Source organism: Lepisosteus oculatus, chromosome 4 (assembly GCF_040954835.1).
Source record: "Lepisosteus oculatus isolate fLepOcu1 chromosome 4, fLepOcu1.hap2, whole genome shotgun sequence".
Taxonomy (NCBI): Eukaryota; Metazoa; Chordata; class Actinopteri; order Semionotiformes; family Lepisosteidae; genus Lepisosteus; species Lepisosteus oculatus.
In genome coordinates this window covers 23954386-23974781 of record NC_090699.1, presented here as the reverse complement: position 1 = coordinate 23974781, position 20396 = coordinate 23954386, and the positions used below count along the sequence as shown (strand labels likewise).

The 20396-nt window shown below is 38.5% G+C and overlaps 1 protein-coding gene across 2 annotated transcripts; it reads right to left on the bottom strand.

The window, feature by feature from the left end:
• Positions 1-234: 234 nt before the first annotated feature.
• Positions 235-14957, bottom strand: LOC102690470 (zinc finger protein 518A). 2 transcript variants are annotated; one of them, XM_015346700.2, is made up of 3 exons: positions 14860-14957; positions 4211-6857; positions 235-3376 (listed from the first exon to the last, which is right to left on the bottom strand). In XM_015346700.2, exons 2-3 carry the CDS (start codon positions 6837-6839, stop codon positions 2556-2558), a joined length of 3450 nt encoding a protein of 1149 aa, XP_015202186.2. In that variant the 5' UTR covers positions 6840-6857; positions 14860-14957; the 3' UTR covers positions 235-2555. The 2 variants fall into 2 exon arrangements, with proteins under 2 accessions (XP_015202186.2, XP_015202181.2); XM_015346695.2 differs by having other exon boundaries at positions 235-6857.
• Between the last annotated feature and the right edge of the window lie 5439 nt (positions 14958-20396).

The following is a 20396-nucleotide window of genomic DNA, read 5'->3' as shown; positions in this document are numbered from 1 at the left end:
ATCTTGTTAATGTGTACATCATTTTTGTACACAATACTGCATCTGAAAATGGTCTAAATAGACTTTTTAAAGGTTAATTTCCATTCCACTGTTTTAATTAGAGTTGATTTAAAATTGCTTGCCTGTTACTCCATTATGTTTTATCTGCAGTCTTTAAATGTGCAGTGATTCTCTTTGATTGTTTTCTCAGAATTTCCAATGCACTGTATACAAACATTACAAAATGCACAAGGCTGACTTTTCAAAGTATTTACATTTATTACAAATATCTTCCTACATATAACAAGAAAGCATGGGGTTTTACAGTACAATGTAGTGTTAACCTGTAACAACACATTTCAGGCACTTTTTAAGAGTACAAAAATATATTGAACTATTCTCCCTGCCCCATTAGATAGCTATTAACAATGGAAAAATTCTCCGGTTTGTAAGAGTCTGAATCAAAAATAAGATTTGTAAGATAAGCGAAGTAGAAAGTGTACTTGGCGATTCAGTGCTGGTCTGCATAAGGAGTCAGAAGTGATTATGATGGGGTCCACATTGTTAAAAAAGAGGCAGTCAATGCCGGGACACCGAGTGAAAGCAATGCAACCTGCACATCCATTCAGCATCATGTCAGAACTCGACTGGAAAGAAACCTGTGGTCCTATGGACTATATCCAAATAATGCCATGTAAATATCCTCTACCTTTTTTTTATTTTACAGGATCCAGTGTGTGGAGATTAATATCAATATTCCTTGTTAAGCACCTGCATAGACACACCAGCCTCTACTGAATACAGGTGTACACAACACACAATATTTGAAATTAATTCATGATACAGCATACATATACAAGAGTTAACTATTACATTATTTTTTGTTACTTTTTTCATTATTTGAATAGTATAGGGAATTACTTGCAGCCATTAAAATAGTCAGAAAAATAAAACCCAGTGTTACACAAGAAATGTTTTCAAATTACACAGATCCCCATTCCTCAGTAATGGGAAAGTGAGGAGCACTTATCTAGGCACAATAGTTTTTTCCCCAAAAATCCCTCATTGCCCCACTGGGCTATTTTTCTTTATTTTTTGCTGACCACCAATTAGCTACATGTTAATAATTAGCTCAGCTTTACTTGGATTTTTCAAGTCTTGTCAAAATATTGGTGTTTTTCATCACAACACTGAACGTGATGCATAATTACACACGTTAAAACTAAAATTTTATTGATTAAAATACAAATTATACAACTCTTGTCTATGCTCTTTAAGACGCACCTTTGTTTCAGCTTTTCTTTACTGCTGTCCATTTTAATGTCCTACCACTGCCAAATTCATCCTTAGCGGCAGTTTCAAAGTTTTCAGTAAAAGTCCATTTCAGGAAGCAGTATGAATGACGTCTTTAGTGGTCTTGGGAGAGATAGTGGAGCTTTCAGAGGCTTGAAAGAAGCACCAATAGTGACTGGATAAAGTACTGAAACTGCCTCTACCACTGCAGAACCAAGAATGGCTGTTAAAAAAAATGTAACTGAAATACAGAAAGAAATAAACTGGGACTAAATATGTACACTATATAAACCAATTGTAACAGTTTTTGCAAATACTTTCCATAGGAACATTTTTACACATACACAGGACATATGCTATATGAGGTTAAGGAGAAAATATCAACATTTTAGATACCCGTAAATGAAACTATCTTCTTATAATGAGAATGGACTCCTGACAATATGCCAGAAAGCTAGTGTAAATGTTTCCAACAAATTACATATTTACAGAGCAGAGCATTTTTGGTACTGAGAAATATATATAAAAATATTTTTTGCACGGGTTGACCTTGCGTGTTTGTAATGTACAGTAATGAAAAAAAAGTAAATGAACATGATGCAGAATTCCTAACAAAATATCAGTTTTCCCTGAAACAAAAGTTATAAAATGCTGACGGCTTGTAATTTTTTATGTAAATTACAGAAAATTGTGTATGTACTTCAGTTCATAAATGCTTTTGTTTTTTATACAAATAAGCTGGAATCACCTGAGTTATCTCTGCATTGGTGTATGTAAAGATCACCAATTATCAAGTATTGTCAAATGAACACGCACCCCTTCAATCATGTTCATGTGGGTAGCATTATTCTTCACCTATATACAAATACAAGACCATATGCACATCCTGGCTTATTCACATTTCCACTGAATAATTTAAATAAAAATAAAAAGGTTAAACCTCTATAAATTTGGTTTAAAGTTGCACCAACGAGACACACCTGTTAAATCTCACTTTTAAAGAGATCTTAAAAAAAGGACATTTTGGAAAACCATATTTCCCCATAAATTATACAGGAGCAAGACAAATGTTACTGTTTAAGTATAACAAATCGTACACTTTCTTTGTGAAACTGGTAAGAAATTTCAACTTTATAACAAAATATACACTGTATATTTTTGTTTACACAATGGCTCTTCCAGTGCCTCCAGGAAAAAGTCCAATGGATTAAAGGCACATGACGGGACTGAGTAAACATACAACAGCCTAGGTCTTCACGGGCGCTGCTGCTGCACTTGGAGGTTTAGAACAACTTATTCCAATCTCTTGTAGCTTCCATCAGATGCCTCTGCCCATGGCCTATCCACTCTTCCTGGTTGTCAAAAATTCGACCACAAAACCAGCAGCTAAACGTTGGTTTTTCAGTGCTGTCAGAGGTAGACTTCACAACCTTATATTTATTCCTGCTCGTCTTTTTCAACCTCAGCTTCAGAATATACCTCTCTTTCACTGGGCTAACTGGCTTAGCTCTCCGGCTACGAGTTGCATGAATATTAAGTGAAGGATTTTCGTTTAAAGGGTCACAGTTCAATTCGGAGAGGGCATCAATTGTTCTTTGGGATAATGCTACCTTTAGTACATGTCCTTTAAACTTGTTAATTGTTTTCATGACATTAACCACTTCGGGCACATCTGCGTCTGGGTGATTAAGTACTACAACAGGTTGGTTTCTTCGTGGGCATTTGATACGCTGTGTAGCACTGAAAGGTGAAAGCCTCAGTGTTCTCTCAACGTCCTTAGGCACCGGTGTTGCACATAGTTCATGAGCATCTGCTGGACCTTTCTCTGTTTCTTTCCATTTTTTGCTGAGTGGTTTCTTAGCTTTTGGTGAGGGTCCCGAAGACTCCTCAAGTAAAAGCCCTCTTTGCCTTTTTTTTCTGATGGCCAAGTGGTTCTGCTTTGGTGATGGCAGACACACTCTCTTGATTTTGCCATGACTGTTAACACCAGACTCCTTCTCCTTCGATTTACCTTGCACAGCAGCAGGAGATGAGCAATTCAACAACTGTGAAACTGTGAGTGGTTCATTGCTGGAGTCTTGTGAAGGTCCTGATGTCTTATAGCCTGTGGAGACATTCACAATTGATTGGTTTGATGACCTCGAAATACAAGAGGACTGTAAAGCACCAGTAGTCAGGTATACAGGTTGGTTTGTCATAGCAAGTGTTTGTATTCCATTCAGTTCACCAGTGCTGGATGGAAAACTGCTACCAGACGCATTTCTAACAATCTTTAGTAAAACTTTGTTACCTCCACTTTCATTTGATGTACAGTTCTGATTCAAAACTTTTGCTTCAATTTGACTGTTCAGCAATGTCCCTTGTTTGACTGGAGTCACACATTTCAGTAAAAACGCTTGTCGTCCAGCTTGTACAACAGCAGGTTTCTCTGGAGAATTTATCGGCACAGCTAAAACAGGGCGTTGTGGTTGACCTTGAATATTATGACTGACAGTAACACCACTTTGGCACGAAGTGCTCGTTACCATGGGCAGCTGTCTCTGGACTAAGAAACATGTCGGCAAATTTGAAGTCCGTTCTCCAGAAAGAGACTGAACTGAGTTTGATAAGATCAGGGATCCTTTCAGAGGCATGTTGTTGACAATATAATGACCTGTGCTGGAGCCACAGCAAAGTACTGCACTTTCTTCCCCATTTCCCGCACCACCACTTACCTTCTTATCACCTACAATCTGTGCAGTTGTGCCTATTCTGCCATTATTCAAAGTAAAGGTCAGTCCCGGTGGTTTTTTAGGTCTTTCCTTTCCAGTATTTAGGTACGACACATTTATTTGAGGATGTGAAGACCCTGTAATTAATTGAAATCCTTGATTGCTTCCAACCTGAATGGGTAGAGCAAACCCATTTTGACAAGGCTTAAGAAAAACTTGCTTCTTACCCTCTGTGACATTAATAGGTTGAAGAATCCTCAGAGTTGCAGCAGAATTCTTAACAGGATCTTGATTAGCAGAGGAAATCCTCTCTTTTTCCAGCTGCTGACTTATAATTGCATCAGAATGCTCTTCAAGTATCCGTCCCAAGGCAGTGGCACTGCATGGATTTCCAACGGTACTCTCCCCTGCAGCAACTTTTAACTCCTTTTTTTCCTGTGCGGAAAGGATAGATGCTTTTTTATTTTCTGTTTCCAGCACTTTCTCAAGAAGCTGATTAACATCCAGCTGAGGACCGTTTTCCTCACTCTGCAATGAAAAAACCGATGTGATTTTGGGCATGAAAAGAGAATCCTCGGGCTCCTCCAAAACATCAGAGGGCTCAGCAGAATCCTCTTCAACAGTAGCAATGCATTCATCAACTTCAATTTCACTGTCTGGGACTTTTTCCATCACACCCTGACTGGAGAGTTGATCTGCAGTTATCTCCCCCATTTCCTCATCTACTTTACAGTCCTGTGAGTGGGGTGAAAGTACATCTGCTAAAGTCAAGCTAGTACCAGTCAAATCCTTCGCGCACTGACTCTGAAAACTATCCTTCACACACACATCTGTCATGAGCTGTGAAGCTTCCTGATCACCACTCTCTTTTACAGTATCGGAGGACTCACTCGAAGCCCTGTCCTTCGAGTAATTATGAAAGCTAAAAACTTCTTGACGTGAAGAATTTAAGTCGGAGTTATTTTCATTGTCCACTACAATACTCTCTAGCAGAGTCTCTTTTGAGCTTAAACTTTCTTTGTCCATTTCTGGGCTCGTTTTATTGGAAGCAAATTCAACCAAGGAAGTGTGTTCGCTCTGCTGATCCATTTCTGCTTTGGAGGGATGTGCGATTTGTGCTTTCTGACTTGTAGTGTGGAAGACTTTGCATGTTGTTGGGGAAGCACTGGAACTGGGCTTTTGCTCATCATCACTAATTGGATGTCCATCATTAACAACTGTGTGTGACGTGCTACTGCTTTCCTGGTTCTCAGCTTGAATCAATTCTTTAACAACAGAACTGCCTTTGTTAATACTTGATTGAGAGTCTGAGCAGGCAGGTAATGTGCTCTGTGATAAAGATGAATGAGAGGACACTGGCAGGCTACTACATTGTAATGCTACATCTTCTACACAGATGGGACCATTCATTCCTTTCTCTGGACCACGGCCTTTCGCATCTTTTTCAACAGACGGTGCAACAGTTTGTGGAGAAGAACCTAACTTAGCAGCAGGTATTACTTTGAGAACCAAATGTCTTTTGCCATCCACCATCTTGAACCCCATGAATTTAGTAGTGCAATTAGGAGGAATAGAAATTTTATTTTTTACCATGAGCACAGAGGATCCACTACCACCAGTTTTTAGGAATCCTGAATTAGAACCTAAACAGCTTTCCATCTTGGGCTTCAATACAGCAGGTGTTGATGGTGACAAGTATTGCTGTTCACTCTTTCGAGCCTTAGCCCACTGAATACAGTCTTTCTCAGAGGCTACAGTTCTCTCTAAAAACTGCTGGGTCTCTTCCAAAGTCTTTTCTGGATTTGCCAATCTTCCATATTCATCCAGCAAACCTCCTCCAGACAAAGCATGGAATCCGGCAGTCCTCCACTGGGCGTCCCTTGCAACTCCAGCTGTATTCCTCTTCAACAAAAGCTTTAACCCAGATTTTGCATCCGCTAAGGTTTTAGCACCATCTTCTTTGTCCTTCAATTTACATTTTCTTTCAATCTCATCGCTGTGCACAGCATTCATGTGCTTTAAAACATAATCCTTCCGCGTTGCCCCGTAGTCACAGAATTGACATTGGAAAGGAAATGTGCCGGTGTGAACCAGCAGATGTCTCTGAAACTCCCCTTTTGTGTAACTCACATGTTGGCATTTGCCACATTTGTACTGAACCTCACTATGTCGATGTATATGTTGCACAAACGTTCCCACATCTTTTGTGGAGAACTTGCACTTTTCACAACGGTAATGGCCATTTGAGCTATGATATGAACTGAAGTGTCTAGTAAGCTGTAGGAGGCTGTACTGTACATTGTCATTACATATTTCACACTTAACATATGTATCCCGATGGCCTAACCGATGCTGCTGAAGGACAGGAAAATCATTAGCTGTAAAATTGCACATGTCACAAGGATATGTTGGTAGGCATCCTTGGTGAGCTACCTGAAAATGCTTCAACAAGTCATTAGGACTGAATGCAGCTTCACCCTTGCATTCGGAACAGCTGAACCTGAGTATTTTCCCAGAAATTTTTACCCCATCTTGTGGGCTCTGCCTGAACTGATAGCATGTACCGGAGCTTTCTGTCCCTTGGCTCTCTTTAAAAGGCTTCTTCTTGAAAGACTTCCTTGCTGTCTGCATTTTTGGTTTCGCAAGTGTCTCTCGAATTTGTTGTGAAACATACTGGTGAAGATTATGCGTCACTGGAAGTACAACTGAGAGATCTTTTAAACCAAATTCCATTCTTTGCACATTAGTAGGAAATGCCGATGGCTGTAGCTGAGAAATATCCCATTTCTTCTCATCCCTCTTTCCATTTTCTACGCTTTCTGGTGGGTCATCTGGTGTTTTGTGGCCTGGCTCCATGGTTTAAATCACCAATGTCTGTAACAAAAGGTAAGCACTATTACTTACATGGCATTGCAAGCAAGGCACAATCATGAACAAAAATTTAAGAATTCAGCAATAAACATTAATAGACAGATTCATCTCAAAACAAACTGAAAAGTTAAAAACAGTAACTACGTTTGGGTAGTTATGCAATCCATCTACTTGGTTACATTCATGCACAATCCTGAAAGAACTCACAAATAAAACAAATATTAAGATTTTTATATCTATTTGGTTTCTAGAAAAGCGTGTTTTATGCTCTGATAAGTATTTAACACATTTCTAATGGCATAAAGCAGGAAAACTATAATAAAAACTCAAACTGAGAAATGGTCCAATGATCCTAATGTATACATTTGTTGTTGTCATTATTTTTTTGTAGAATATAATTGTTATTTGGTTAAGAAAAAAAAATATAACTAAGTCTCCTAATAACAGTTACAAAATGAGAGGGCCATCTAGCCCTGTTTCTTGAAAGAATCAGTTTCTTGAAAGACGTTATTGCCCTTAACAACATGACTGGGTAGCTTGGTCCATATTCCCTTAACCCTCTAGGTAGAGGTGACTCCTGTTCTCAGTTTTAGATGCACTTTTACATAGTTTCCACTTTCTCCGGCTGTGTTTCACAATGTATTCTGAAGAAATCTATTGAGTTGGCTTTCATCATTACCTTTGAAGATTTGGAATACTTGCATCAGGTTCTCTCATTACCATTGCTGTTCAAGCCTAAAAAGGCTTAGTTTTTCAGCCTGTCAATATAGAACACTCCCTTAAGCTCTGGAATGAATCTTTTTCCTTTTCTCTAGACTGATCCCAGGACATCACTACCTTTTCTAAATTACAGTGACCAAATTTGTACACAACATTCCACATAAGGCTATACTAGTGTCTGTTTCTCCATTGCCATACACACTGCCCTATCCCATCTGGATAAAAAGAACACATACACAACACTACTATTCATTGACTTCAGCTCAGCTTTAAACACCATCATTCCAGAGAAACTAGTCAAGAAACTCAGTGCACTGGGTCTTGACACCACCCTCTGCAACTGGATTCTGGACTTCCTGACAGGCAGACCCCAGGCTGTCAGGCTTGGAAACCACACCTCCAGCACACTAACTCTGAACACTGGGGTTCCCCAGGGTTGTGTGCTTAGTCCAATGCTTTACTCCCTCTACACCCACAACTGTAAGGCCAAATATAACACCAACTCCATCATCAAGATTGCCGATGACACCACAGTTGTAGGTCTGATCACAGACAATGATGAGAGGGCCTACAGGGAGGAGGTCAATCTCCTTACAACGTGGTGTGAAGACAACAACCTCACCCTCAACGTCAGCAAAACCAAGGAGCTGTACTTCCTAAGATGGTTGAAGCAGGCTAAGAAATCTCCCCAGATCCTCACTAACTTTTACAGATGCACTACAGAAAGCATACTGACAGGTTGCATCACAGTGTGGCATGGCAGCTGCTAATTGCAAAGCCCTACAGCGGGTGGTGAAAACTGCCCAGTCCATCACTGTGGTTGCTCTCCCATCCATCCTAGACATTTATGACAGATTGTACTTAAAGAAAGCTCTAAGCATCATTAAAGACCCCACACACCCCAGCTACAGACTGTTTGACCCTCTACCATCTGGAAAATGGTACCGGAGCATTTGGCCCAGATTACCAGACTCGGAGACAGTTTTTACCCCTGCACTATCAAACTATTAAACTCCCAGCCTCTGTTACCTATGACCTGAACCCTTACAGTGCCTTCGCTCTTTATCAAAACCTAATCACACATTGAAATCTACCTCTACCCCACATCAAGAATTCACTCCCCATAGTTTTCTATCCTTCATTTCATTCTGGTGATGTATGATTTTGCACAACTGATGTTGTTTTGTATACTACCTGTTACCTGTTGTTGTTTTGCACATTGCCTGTTGTCTCTGTCTTATTCTTATACAATTGTATTGTTGTTGTTTTTTGTACTGCTTACCGTCTGAGAGCTAGCTAAATAGCATTTCGTTATACCATATACCTGTGTATGAGTATAATGACAATAAACTTGAATATGAAGTTTTTTTTTAATTTAAGATAACATCACTTGATTTACAGTCTATGCTTTTAGTTATATTTATATTATTTTATTTACCTTTTTAATAGATTCCCCATTGTCTCAAGGATGTAAATTATTTGTCAACGGAAACAGACAACTCTTTAGAATATATAGCCTCTTCTACCTCAGCATTTCCCATTTTGTATTTACAGTTTATTTGTACTACCGGCATGCTGAACCCTGAATTTGTCTAACTTAAACCCCATCTGCCAGTGTTTACATAGTCATTTTCTATTTTTTCTTAATTCATTTGCTGTTTCAACAGTATTTGCTGATCCTCTTAATTAGGCATTATTTGCAAACTTGACTAGTTTTTAACTATACCAGAACATAGACAATTAATATCAATTAATTAGCAGTGGTCTTACTGTAAAACACTGTGGTATCCAACAAATCATATCACTCCAAAATATTAATTCTCAATCAGTAACCTTTCTTTCTTATTTTTCATAATTAATTCCCCAATTCCCAATCCAAAGACATGTGTTTCCATGAATGCATACTGCCTTTACTTGATCTAAGACCTTCTGAAAATCTAAACACACCAAAAAGCTCTAACAAATTGTCTGGTTAGGCAAGATCTAACTTTTCTAAATCTGCGTTGGCTATTTTCTAGGATATTATTTTCATATAAGTGATCCTCTAGTTTAGTTCTAATAATGATTTCCATAACTTAACATGCCATAGCTGTCAGACCTATTGATCTATAATTAGTTAATTGTTTTCTCACCAATTTTGATGGATTTGTAGCTTATTACTCATTCTCTCATCCCTGGGTACTGCTCCTTTCTCAGTTACTGTTGGAAGAGTTGCGTCTGCGGCATCTGAAGAACATCTCACCTCCTTCAGTACAACTGGACAGGGGACTTGAGTGCTTTTAGTACCTGAAACTCTCCTGTCTCTTCCATCCTGATCTACAAGTTGAGCTTCCTCTGCCTGAAGAATGCTGTTGACTTCTTCCTTAGAGAATCCCCGAGTGAAATATTAGTTCAATGCGTAAGAAATTTGCCTTTCACTCTCTAGAAGTTTAACACATTTATCCGAGATATATTTTACTTCGTCCTCGATAAAATTGTTGGTGTTGTAGCACTTAAAATTGTATTAATTATTTCAGTTCCTTTGCAACATTTCTTTCATTTTCTCTCTTGGCCTTTCTTGCGTTCTCAAGAATGTCACTGTATATCCACATCTTCTTATTCCTGAAAGTGTAGTTAGATACCCTAAACTTTAAAAGACAAATAACCCCCAAACACACACACAATTCAAACAGGCCAGTTGAGTCACACAATAAGCACATGATTATGCTCAGCAAGCTGCTAACAAGAAATTAGCCATAAAGACAGGTACAGAACAGAAAGGCCTATAGTACTCAGCACAGTAGAAGTGCCAGTGTCCAGTTGCTGGTGGTACAGAGCCTGACAGGAAGGTGGGGTCGCTGCTCAAATAATCTTTTGGGTGGGGCAGCTATTCCTGAAGTCTCATGTGCAATGTTAGGGAAAGCAAACAATTCAAAGAAAGTGCACCACTGCCTGCCCACCCTCTCACCCCTGACTGCAGAGTCATTTTACTACAATGCAAGGATAACAACTCAAAAATCTAGTTTTTCCATCAACTACAAAAATGTATAGTATATAAAAAGAAAAAAGAACAAAATATTCCAATAAACAAATTTGTAAATGAATAGCGAAGTGAGGCAAAAAATATTGACACTGCTTAAAAGCTCAACTGATGACTTTGCTGTGTCTAAAACTTGACTAAATAATAAGCTTACCTTGAAATAAAGACTTGAGAAAGAGCATTTGCCCAATGACTAAAACAGGCTGTGTGGCAACTCTATATTTTATGCTATACCTTAAAACAAATGGGAGAAAATCTGAAGTTTCTTTTTGTTATTACTGCTATTTCACTGTTAGAAATGTCTGTTACAAAATGAAGAATAATAATCATAGACCCTCTACCCACTACAAGCGAAAAGTGGAAAGCTTCACTCGAAATCTTTAACATTAACATTTAACATAATCTTTAACAGTACGCAAATGACTTCACAACTATATGCCAAGAAGGTAATAATGTGGTCTGCGTGACACAATGTGGGATGTGGAGTGTGTCTCTGAGTGATCACAGCTGGTGCTCTTCTTAGAAACCACAAGAAACCTCTCAGGGCGGCATACTTCTTGCTAGTGCCAGTCATTGGGGAGGTGCGGTTCACGCATAATTAATGATATTACTGAACAGCAAACAATCAATCAAAAATTCAGATAATGGGGCAAAACAAACAGGCCTTCATGGGAGTCATTAAATAAAAATTTTGCAATTAATTATCGGTCAACTCAATAGGTAGTACTTGAAAACGTCTCTTAAAACTACATATTGTAGGTAATTCCTTTAGTTTAACTTTCACAAAATCAGCAATAGCAATACATGTCATTATACCATTATGCTGGTGGGCCTTGCCTTTGGTCTTTTCAGTCGATCGCCGAGTTCTCACATGGGAACCCCTGGACATCCTGCACTACAGCTTTTTTGTGCCACTCAGGTTAAGTCAACCTGAGCAGGAAAAAAAAATGTGAGGGAATATATACGTCCCAGACTTTCTAAAGAGAAAGATTACCATCTCCAACCACGTCTTGGATAACACAAAGATGAAGAGGCAGAGAGTGAGCTACAGCCTGGGCACATACTTAAAGTGAGCACCTGCAATAGACTGTTCCCTGTCAACACACACCCCAGAAATCAGCAAGGACTCCAAGCCAGCAACGGGCTACTGTCCCCAAACCAGTACTGCTGATCCTGCACAGAGCATGATGTTCAAGCAGTCCTAGCATTAGGTAAGGACATACCCCCACTGTATTAACCCTGCTCATTGTTTACTGTATTTATGAGTTTGTCACAATACAAAAAACACTCTGCTCCAATTATAAAAAAAATATTTTTCCTTCTTGAGTTACCCTTCTCAAAATCATTGTGTATGTATACTGTATATGTATATATACTGGAAACAGCACTTAAAATTCTTGACCAAATGCTCTTAAATTATGAAGGTCAGACATCTATAAGTCAATAACGCTCCATCAAATGGAAAATAAATATTTATCTCTGCCTAAATTTAGTTTTTTATGCATACGTTACAGTAAAATACACATTTGAATATGATTTCAATGTTGCTTTGGCAATGTCAATTCATCAGCTATTTACAAGCACTTCACAACTTTACATTAATTTTCACTTTCAGCACATTTGCCAAAGTGTCCTGAAAGATTTAAGTATTTAATCTGGAATTTAAACTGTACAAATTACATGGTGTAGATTTGTTTCACAGAACCTAAACCTTTATCTGAATAACTACTGACAAAAAAAAAGCTTTCAGCCTGCCCTGATGCCAGATCAAATGTAGGCATAAATTTGTCTTTAAAACGTAGGGTGGGAAGAAAATGCTTAGTATCCAACAACAGAAATAAAGGAGTGGAACACTGAAATTACAATGAAGAGACAAGGGCCCTGTGTGCAGTCCTGTTACTACGAGTCAATAGCATGCATGCCAAATAAGCCTGTCGGCACACAAATCATGTCAGCTCGAATCATTGGAGAATAACAAAAATACATTGCCCACAGCTAAAAAGGTTATAAAGGCTTACATATCTATTATTGTAATTATTCTGAGCTTAGTACTATTTTTTATATTTGTAGAAATGTATCTCCAAAATGTATGGATATACTGTATACTGATGTAAAAAAGAAACGCAACACCTCCTCCTCCACACTCTGGTCCTCCCATCTGCGTGGAACAGGCTGAAGAGTGACTCATCCGCGAAGAGGACCTGATGCCACTGCTGACGAGTCCATCACAGCCTCTGTCTGGCCCAAGCCAGTCGGGTGTGACGTCTAGGAGGTGTGAGTAGAGGGCCTCCGACAGGTTGCCTTGCTCTAAGGCCAGCAGCCTGGAGCCTCACTGTCGTGTCACTGATGCGGGCATTGTGTCTGCCCGCAGATTCGGTACAGGTGGCAAATCTGAAACAATCTTTGATGTTTCGGTCCTGCTCTGGTGTGGTCACTCGAGGGCGACCAGATCTTGGACGGTCATCTGTCCTGCTGGTCTGCTGAACCCGTCTCTGCAGTTGGGACACAGTGGAGCGGCTTACTCCATAGTGTCTGGCAACGCTGGCACATGACATGCCTGCCTGCAGCATGCCAGTGGTCCTCTCCCTTGCTTCTGGTGACATTTGAGGCATTAGGGAATGCACAGAAAACTGACTAAGTGTGGCCTTTTTCTTGGAGTGACCTATACTTTCCTATTCCTGTTTTATCCACTGAATGGATTAATGTGGGAAACATTTTTTGGTCCCCAAAAAACAATTCCGCCCTCATTGGCCAGAATGCCTCCAATTTAGACAGGCAAAAGTCCTGCCAGCTGTCCACTTATTCATGGGGCACACCCTATGCCAAAGAAAGTCTCTCACAATCCTTCCAAAGCCTTATCAGTCATGAAGCATTAACCCCACTGACCGTGTGTGAGCTGTCCTAAACCCATTCCCTCAAAACCAATCCCAGTGAAGCAACTACACACCACTCCATCTTAAAACACATCCTAAACAGGCAGAATCTCCAATCCTGCCATCCAGAGTCAACAATCCTACCAACACGAAGTAAACGAATAGATATATTATGAGTGTATATTTTTTGGAATGTAAATATATAGTCGTTCAATTATGCACCTCATACCGATTTCATTATTGACTTATCATGATAATTTATGTTAACACACATGCCAATCTAAGGATGTTCTGCAGTTTAGGTGGAGCAATGCCTTTCATGAATCTGTTCTCTTCATGGGACAAAGACACCAGACGCAGCTGCTTTGTGTGATTAGTGCAGCACACCCTGCCCCTGTTGGGATTCGATCCCGGTTGCTCGTAGGCTCCAAGGATGCACAGCACCACTCTCCAAACAGCGGATTACTGTGCTGCACCAAAAGACTGGTCATCTTCCACAGCAGAGTTTTATACTGTCTAGAGTTCAGAGGGGGTGATGTCACTTCTGTAACTGGCTCAGTGCATGAGCCCTGTTACATCTGCTCTGATAAGCCCCAATCAGGGAAAAACTGGTTTGTAGTTCCTGAACATCTTCACTGCTTGTTCATCTATGAGGATACCAACAAGACAAAGGAACCACCCTTCTGGTTTATATATTATGTATGAGCACACACACATTTGTTTATATAACTATTATTTGAGAGACAAAAACATGAATTATTATACAAGCATATCAATAAAAAGCAGAATTCAGGATATAAACAACTTTACTATTAGTTATTGATACTGGACTAATGTATTTATAGAAAATATAAGTTAACCAGCACAGAAAAGCTTAAATATAAAATACCTTAAATTCTTGACTTAAAAGAAAACAAAGATTACACTGAATTCCACACAAAAAATAATGTGATTTTTTGTATCGAGGCCTTCTCAATTTACTACTGCTGCTGCTGACTTTCCAATAGAAATCTATTACATTCTCCAACTTCCAGCGCGGACGGATACATCACCACGCGCAGTAATAAAAACGCATTACGTACTGTTGACCGATATGGCGTAACAAAGACATTACGAGTTTTAGCACGTATTTAATACTACGTTTTTTTACTGAACTAAAAAATATGTTTTTTTGAGTACTATGATAGTACAGTCTGCAACAAGACGTTTGGCACTATTTGATCACAAAAGAAGCCCCCACCCACGCTTGAAATAAATAAGCAATTGCACATTTAAATTGCACAAATAAAGCATTTACTCTGGCGATCAATAAAACCCTGAAACTCAAATAATGTATGGTTTAGCTTTATTGATCATAAGATGTGCGTCCAACAAAGACTTAACTTGAAATTACCTTTCTTTCCTCTCTAGTCCTGCAGCTCAGTGACGGCGGCCATGACAGTTCCATCCGGGTATTTTAGTTTGAGCTCAGTGTCTATGACTGAGGAAGTACAGGCGGATGAATACGGATTACCTGAAAGTGTACTTTAAAGGTTGCCTTTATTATGTCGGATTGTGAGAAAGGAATAGAAAAGAGTATAAGTAAATTAAGATACATGTTAAACAACCTTTGTCGAAAAGATTGCTTCAGCAATCACTGAAGCTAAGAGTGAAACTAAGGAAACCTGTTACCATGCTACAGATGCCTGTTCTCATGGTGTATCAGCAGAGCTTATTACTGTGGTATTAGCCCTCAAACAAAAGAGTTGTGAGAAGGTTATTTAAACAGCCATGACAACAGAAGAAAAATCTCAAGTATTTACTGACACGTTTAAGTAGAATATTTTTTCTCATAAAAGCAACATACGTATAAAGTGTGTTTTTTAAAGGAATCTCACGGTTTATTTGCAAAACATTAAGGCACCTTTAATGTTCTTCCAGCAACATCATATTTACGCTATATGATTGCCGATTTTCCGGTGATTTAAAAAAACCATAGTGTTAAGACATTTTTAATAAAATCATCGTTTTAAAAAAATTAATTCACAATGATACAATATGAATCACCAGGCCAGTAAGATGCAATCATAGATTAAAGAAACCAGGGATAATGTGTGGAAAAATAATATTTCAGTATTCTATATTTTGATTGTTCAAGACCCTGCAAATCAATCTCTTAATTTCTGAGACAATTTTTATACCATAGAAAGAAGAGACCAGCCCCTGTTCTAGTTCGGCAAGTCTCTTGTTCAGTATATATACAGTATACATACAATATGCTACTCTTAAATTATTTAATCACTTAAATCAGAAATGGCCACCGAATTTGAGAAGAAAATGAGAAGATTCAGCAATCAAACAAAACTTGTTCCAAGTGTTCAGAAACTGATTATTTAAAGATGACCCATAAAACCTGTTGGACTGTGATTCCCCAAAAATAGATGTGACCAACCCTGAATAACAAATAAAAACATCCCACCCTGGCTGAAATGTACTAAAGGTTGTCATGATAATCCATGGGTCTTTTGAGGAAAGAAATACTGCTAAAAGTGAATTATGTTCTTGTCAAATGACATTGCCATTCTCACAGGTAAACAAAGAACGTACACATTTTCAGTTCCCAGTTCCTGTATGTGATTTTAACCTACAAATAAAACAAGTTTTAAGAAACAATAGGTTTATTCCACGCTGAAAAAAAGAAGAAAGAGAACACAACGTTTCGGCCGTGGAGCCTTCTTCAGGTTGTCACGTTGTGTTCTCTTTCTTCTTTTTTTCCAGCGTGGAATAAACCTATTACTTGTTCCTTTTCAGCAGCCTACGCATGCTGACGCAGCTACCCACCTGAAGTTTTAAGAAATACCAGGTTCTCAAACCCACCCCACTTAATCAAAATGTTCAATTAAAAGCGCACTTACAACAAGACAAGGAAATAAAAACATCTTGGACTATTTCTTGGCTTGCAAATGCCAAGCCTACTTGTTTTTCTTTTTATTCCATTTGGTCTGCTGTGCATGTGGTTAATTCTTACATATATTTGAGTGTTGCCTTCTCTGACACTGCCTCTTCTCTGGAGAGGTTTTACCTGAGATATGCAGAGAGGACACCCTGTGAGAGGAAGCAAAGTTCCACAATAGAGTTTTATAATTAACCTATAAAATTGATCATTAAAATTGGGTGATTGTAATAAATATTTCTGGGTATTTGCCAATCTGGTCAATCTCTTTTATTTCAGTGCCAATTTCTGTGTAAAATTGGGGATCTTGAAAAAAATATTGTCATCTTCTGTGGTGTATCATCTGTGTCACATCTGTGACTCCTGCTTTGCATCAGTTTTCAGATGCTGTCTTGGTGGGATTCTGTCCAATTCCTCCCCTAGAGTCCAGGCGTGTGCCCACACCACCCCACAGATGTTCAGATTAGGTGAGAAGGACATCCAAAACATAACTGGCTCTCACTAGGTTCTTGTAACATTCTTGTCTCGCAGGAAGGCTGTTGATCCTTGAGCAACTGATAGGATATCACATCATAGGAAGAGTAGCAAGTCAGATCTCAGAACTTGATTAAACCAAGCTCCATAGTGACTAGACTTTCCTGCCCAGACCATCAAAGACTTGGAAAAGCTCTTCAGTCACCACAAGGTGTGTCTCCCAGATCATTAAGCAGTAATATAGCTTGCCAGGTTATAAATTGCAGTCTGTAAACACCAGCATGCAATAACTTACTGATTGTGAGCATGCCGATGACACAGGGGTCTTGTTTTCTTAACCATATGTGTTCCTTTCTGGTATTCTTTCTGGTATTCTTTATTTACACCATGCTTGACATTACACAGGTTAAATCACTGCATGACCTGTGACCAGTCAGCATTCTCACATACAGTATTTAGTACTTATCACTGCCATCATCAATGTCTCTGTAGTGTATAACAGTCAGCTGTGAATGATCAATCAATAGAAATTATGTCAAAAACATAATTCAATATACTTTATATTTTAAAGATATGCATATGTTTCTTAAAACACACTGAAATTCACTGATTTTTGTTTGTTCGACAGGTTTCTAGATGTGAATCCACTTAATAAAGAGGATGAATCTATGGAACTATGGAATACTGCTGCTTTTTTCTTATGTTTAATAACCAATAACACTTTGATAACAATACTTACCCCTGTTTAAGAAACATTGTACACTATCGCACATCATTTCTCATATCTTAATAACAGATTGTCAAATTATTATGTATTATAAGCCATAGTGAAGTATTGAAAGCAACAATAAATGAAGCAATGAAAATAATGTTTTTGTAGTTTTTGTACTTGGTATGGCAAAGTGTCAAACACAATGGTAAAATGTCATTATTATTGTAACATTTTTACAAGGAAGTCTTTTCCCCATCAATCTTATATGTCTGCATTAAATTAATAAAACATCAGCTGATGTTAGAACAGGTGAAGTGTGAATCATTCCCCCTCAATCCAATCAGAGTGGTTGTTGACACAATTCAGAGAAAATTAAAATGCTATTACTAACATAGATGCATTAAGATCCTTAAGATGTTCAGTGCTGTATAATTTAGAGATACAAAATGCTAGCTGTTGGGTGCAGAATCAAGATCAAGCCACAATGAAGTCCTGCCCTCTGACCCATTCAGGTGAATGAATGGGGTTGCTGATATAAAGTCCTCTCTCTCCCTTATATACTTGCTGGTGGTACAGATCTTGAGAAGTTGAATCAGAGATCAAACTCAACCTCTATCCAGAACAGTTTGCATTTACATGGCCATGCATACTTTTATATTTGGAAATCATTCAAACTTCCACCACCCCCCCTCCCACAGAAAACAATTCACAGCACAAGTTACTCATAAGACAGGAGGCACAAGAACACAGTACTTGTGATTAGTCTCACCTGTTGAGACACTATCTAGGTACAAACACTACTGTAGGTCTTACTGCACACAACAGCTGAAGGTTGTCACCAGCAAGGGGAACATGCCAAGTAGGCCATAGCTCATCGAAAAGTGAGGGGAGCCTTCCCTTCTCTGGTCAATGCAAAGTAAGAAAATAAGAACTAAAAAACCTTTTGCTGTTGTCAAATAAACATGTTCATACAATATTCAATATACAATGAATTATGTGTTATAAAAGACATAGGCCATTTAATGTGGCAATTCTGTTAAACTAGAATATCCACAGCATATATATATATAATGTGATGAGGACAATGAAAAATATAATTCTCCTAAAAACATCAAAAAGTGAAAAAAACGTATAACTGAGACTTATTAAAAATCTATGGATGCAATTTAAAAAATCAGAAACCTAAATTATATTGCTTGCAGATATTAGGATCCTGGGTGTTTCCACAGGCATCAGCCAATGACGTTTTAAAGTGAAAAGCCAAAGGAGGCAAGAAACAATGATTTAATCCTATGGAAAGCCAAGGAAAATAAATACATTAACTTTATAGGGAATTTTAGTTCTGTGTGAGAGGGTATGCTGTCAGAGGAAAAGTGCTGCTGGACCTTGTCTTGTTCTGTACATTTCATGTTTTAATCTCACTGGTGTGCTTCAGCTGCAGACCAAGCCTTTCCAATGTAACAGTGCACATGTCTCAGCTCTCTAGAGAGAATGGCAAGGAGAAAGGTCTGTGTTTTTTTTTTCTTTTCCATATAGTTATGACTTGGGTTATATATATGTAAGTCTACAAATATATATATATAGGTCAGTAAATATATCTATCCATTTTCTAAATGTTTTATCCATTAGCAACAGGTACAAGGCAGGATACACTCTGGACAGGATGACAGCCCATCAAAGGGCACATATAGACACAGACATGCACACACTCATACTAAGGGCCAGTTTTTCCAGAAGCGAATTAACCTACCAGTATGTCCGTGAACTGTAGGAGGAAACCCATTCAAACTGGAGGAGAACATATCCACTCCATGAAGATAACATGGATCCCCAAGTCCAGAATTGAACCCAAGGCACCAACGCTGCGAAGCGTCGATGCTAACCACTGCGGCACTGGCTCTGCAAATACGTAAGTACTGTATGTAAATATATATGTAAGTACGCACTTCGACCTGATGTAAAGTATGTAAAAAAACAAATGGGAGTCTTTTTTTTTACAAACTGTCAATGTATTAGCTAGGAATGATGGATGCTTAGACATTTAAAGATGCTGCTGAGACAATGTATGATCTCTACATAACTCTTTTTTAGCCTGAAGAGCGTTGTTAAATTCATCCGATTAGTCGATTCGTTAGGCCAGTTAAATTGGCAAAACGGGAGGACACAGCCATTCTAAGGACCTTTTCAACAATTATTATTCATAACCTGGAAATCAACCAGAAACATCCGTTCTCTTTTTCACTGTATTTTAATGTACAGTGTTATAGGGAAAATCTTTTTAGATAACATTCATGACGTATTCTACTAGAATTTAGAGGACATGCTGAGAGTTGGCACCGCAAAAATGGTTCGAGATCCACTTCTCTGTTACTTCAATGAACAAGAAGTTTGGAGAGTTGGGTAAAATACGACATTTCTAAACACCAGCTTGATTACCAGGGTTTTTTCATGATAGCGATTAGATTTATCAATTATTAAATCTAACATCACCTTTTTCCGATTTCCTCGGTAGTGAAACCTGACGTGGTTTTGAATGTTTGAAACGTTAAATGATCGTGTACTGGATACGAAATTGGCTCTTTTGTCAATGTAAGACGTTATTTGGCATTTTGTGTTGAATATCATGATGCACAAAGTAAATAAAAAAGGGCCTTATTACCCGAACTAGCATGCTTTTTTTGTGGTTAAATGATCTATGACAAATGCAAGCAACCTGCAAATGACTTTTGGATCTCAGTACCTTTGTTAATTTGTGGAAATCCAGATTGAGGAAAGTGATCTAAGCCTAACGATAAAACTCTTTCAAGCCAAC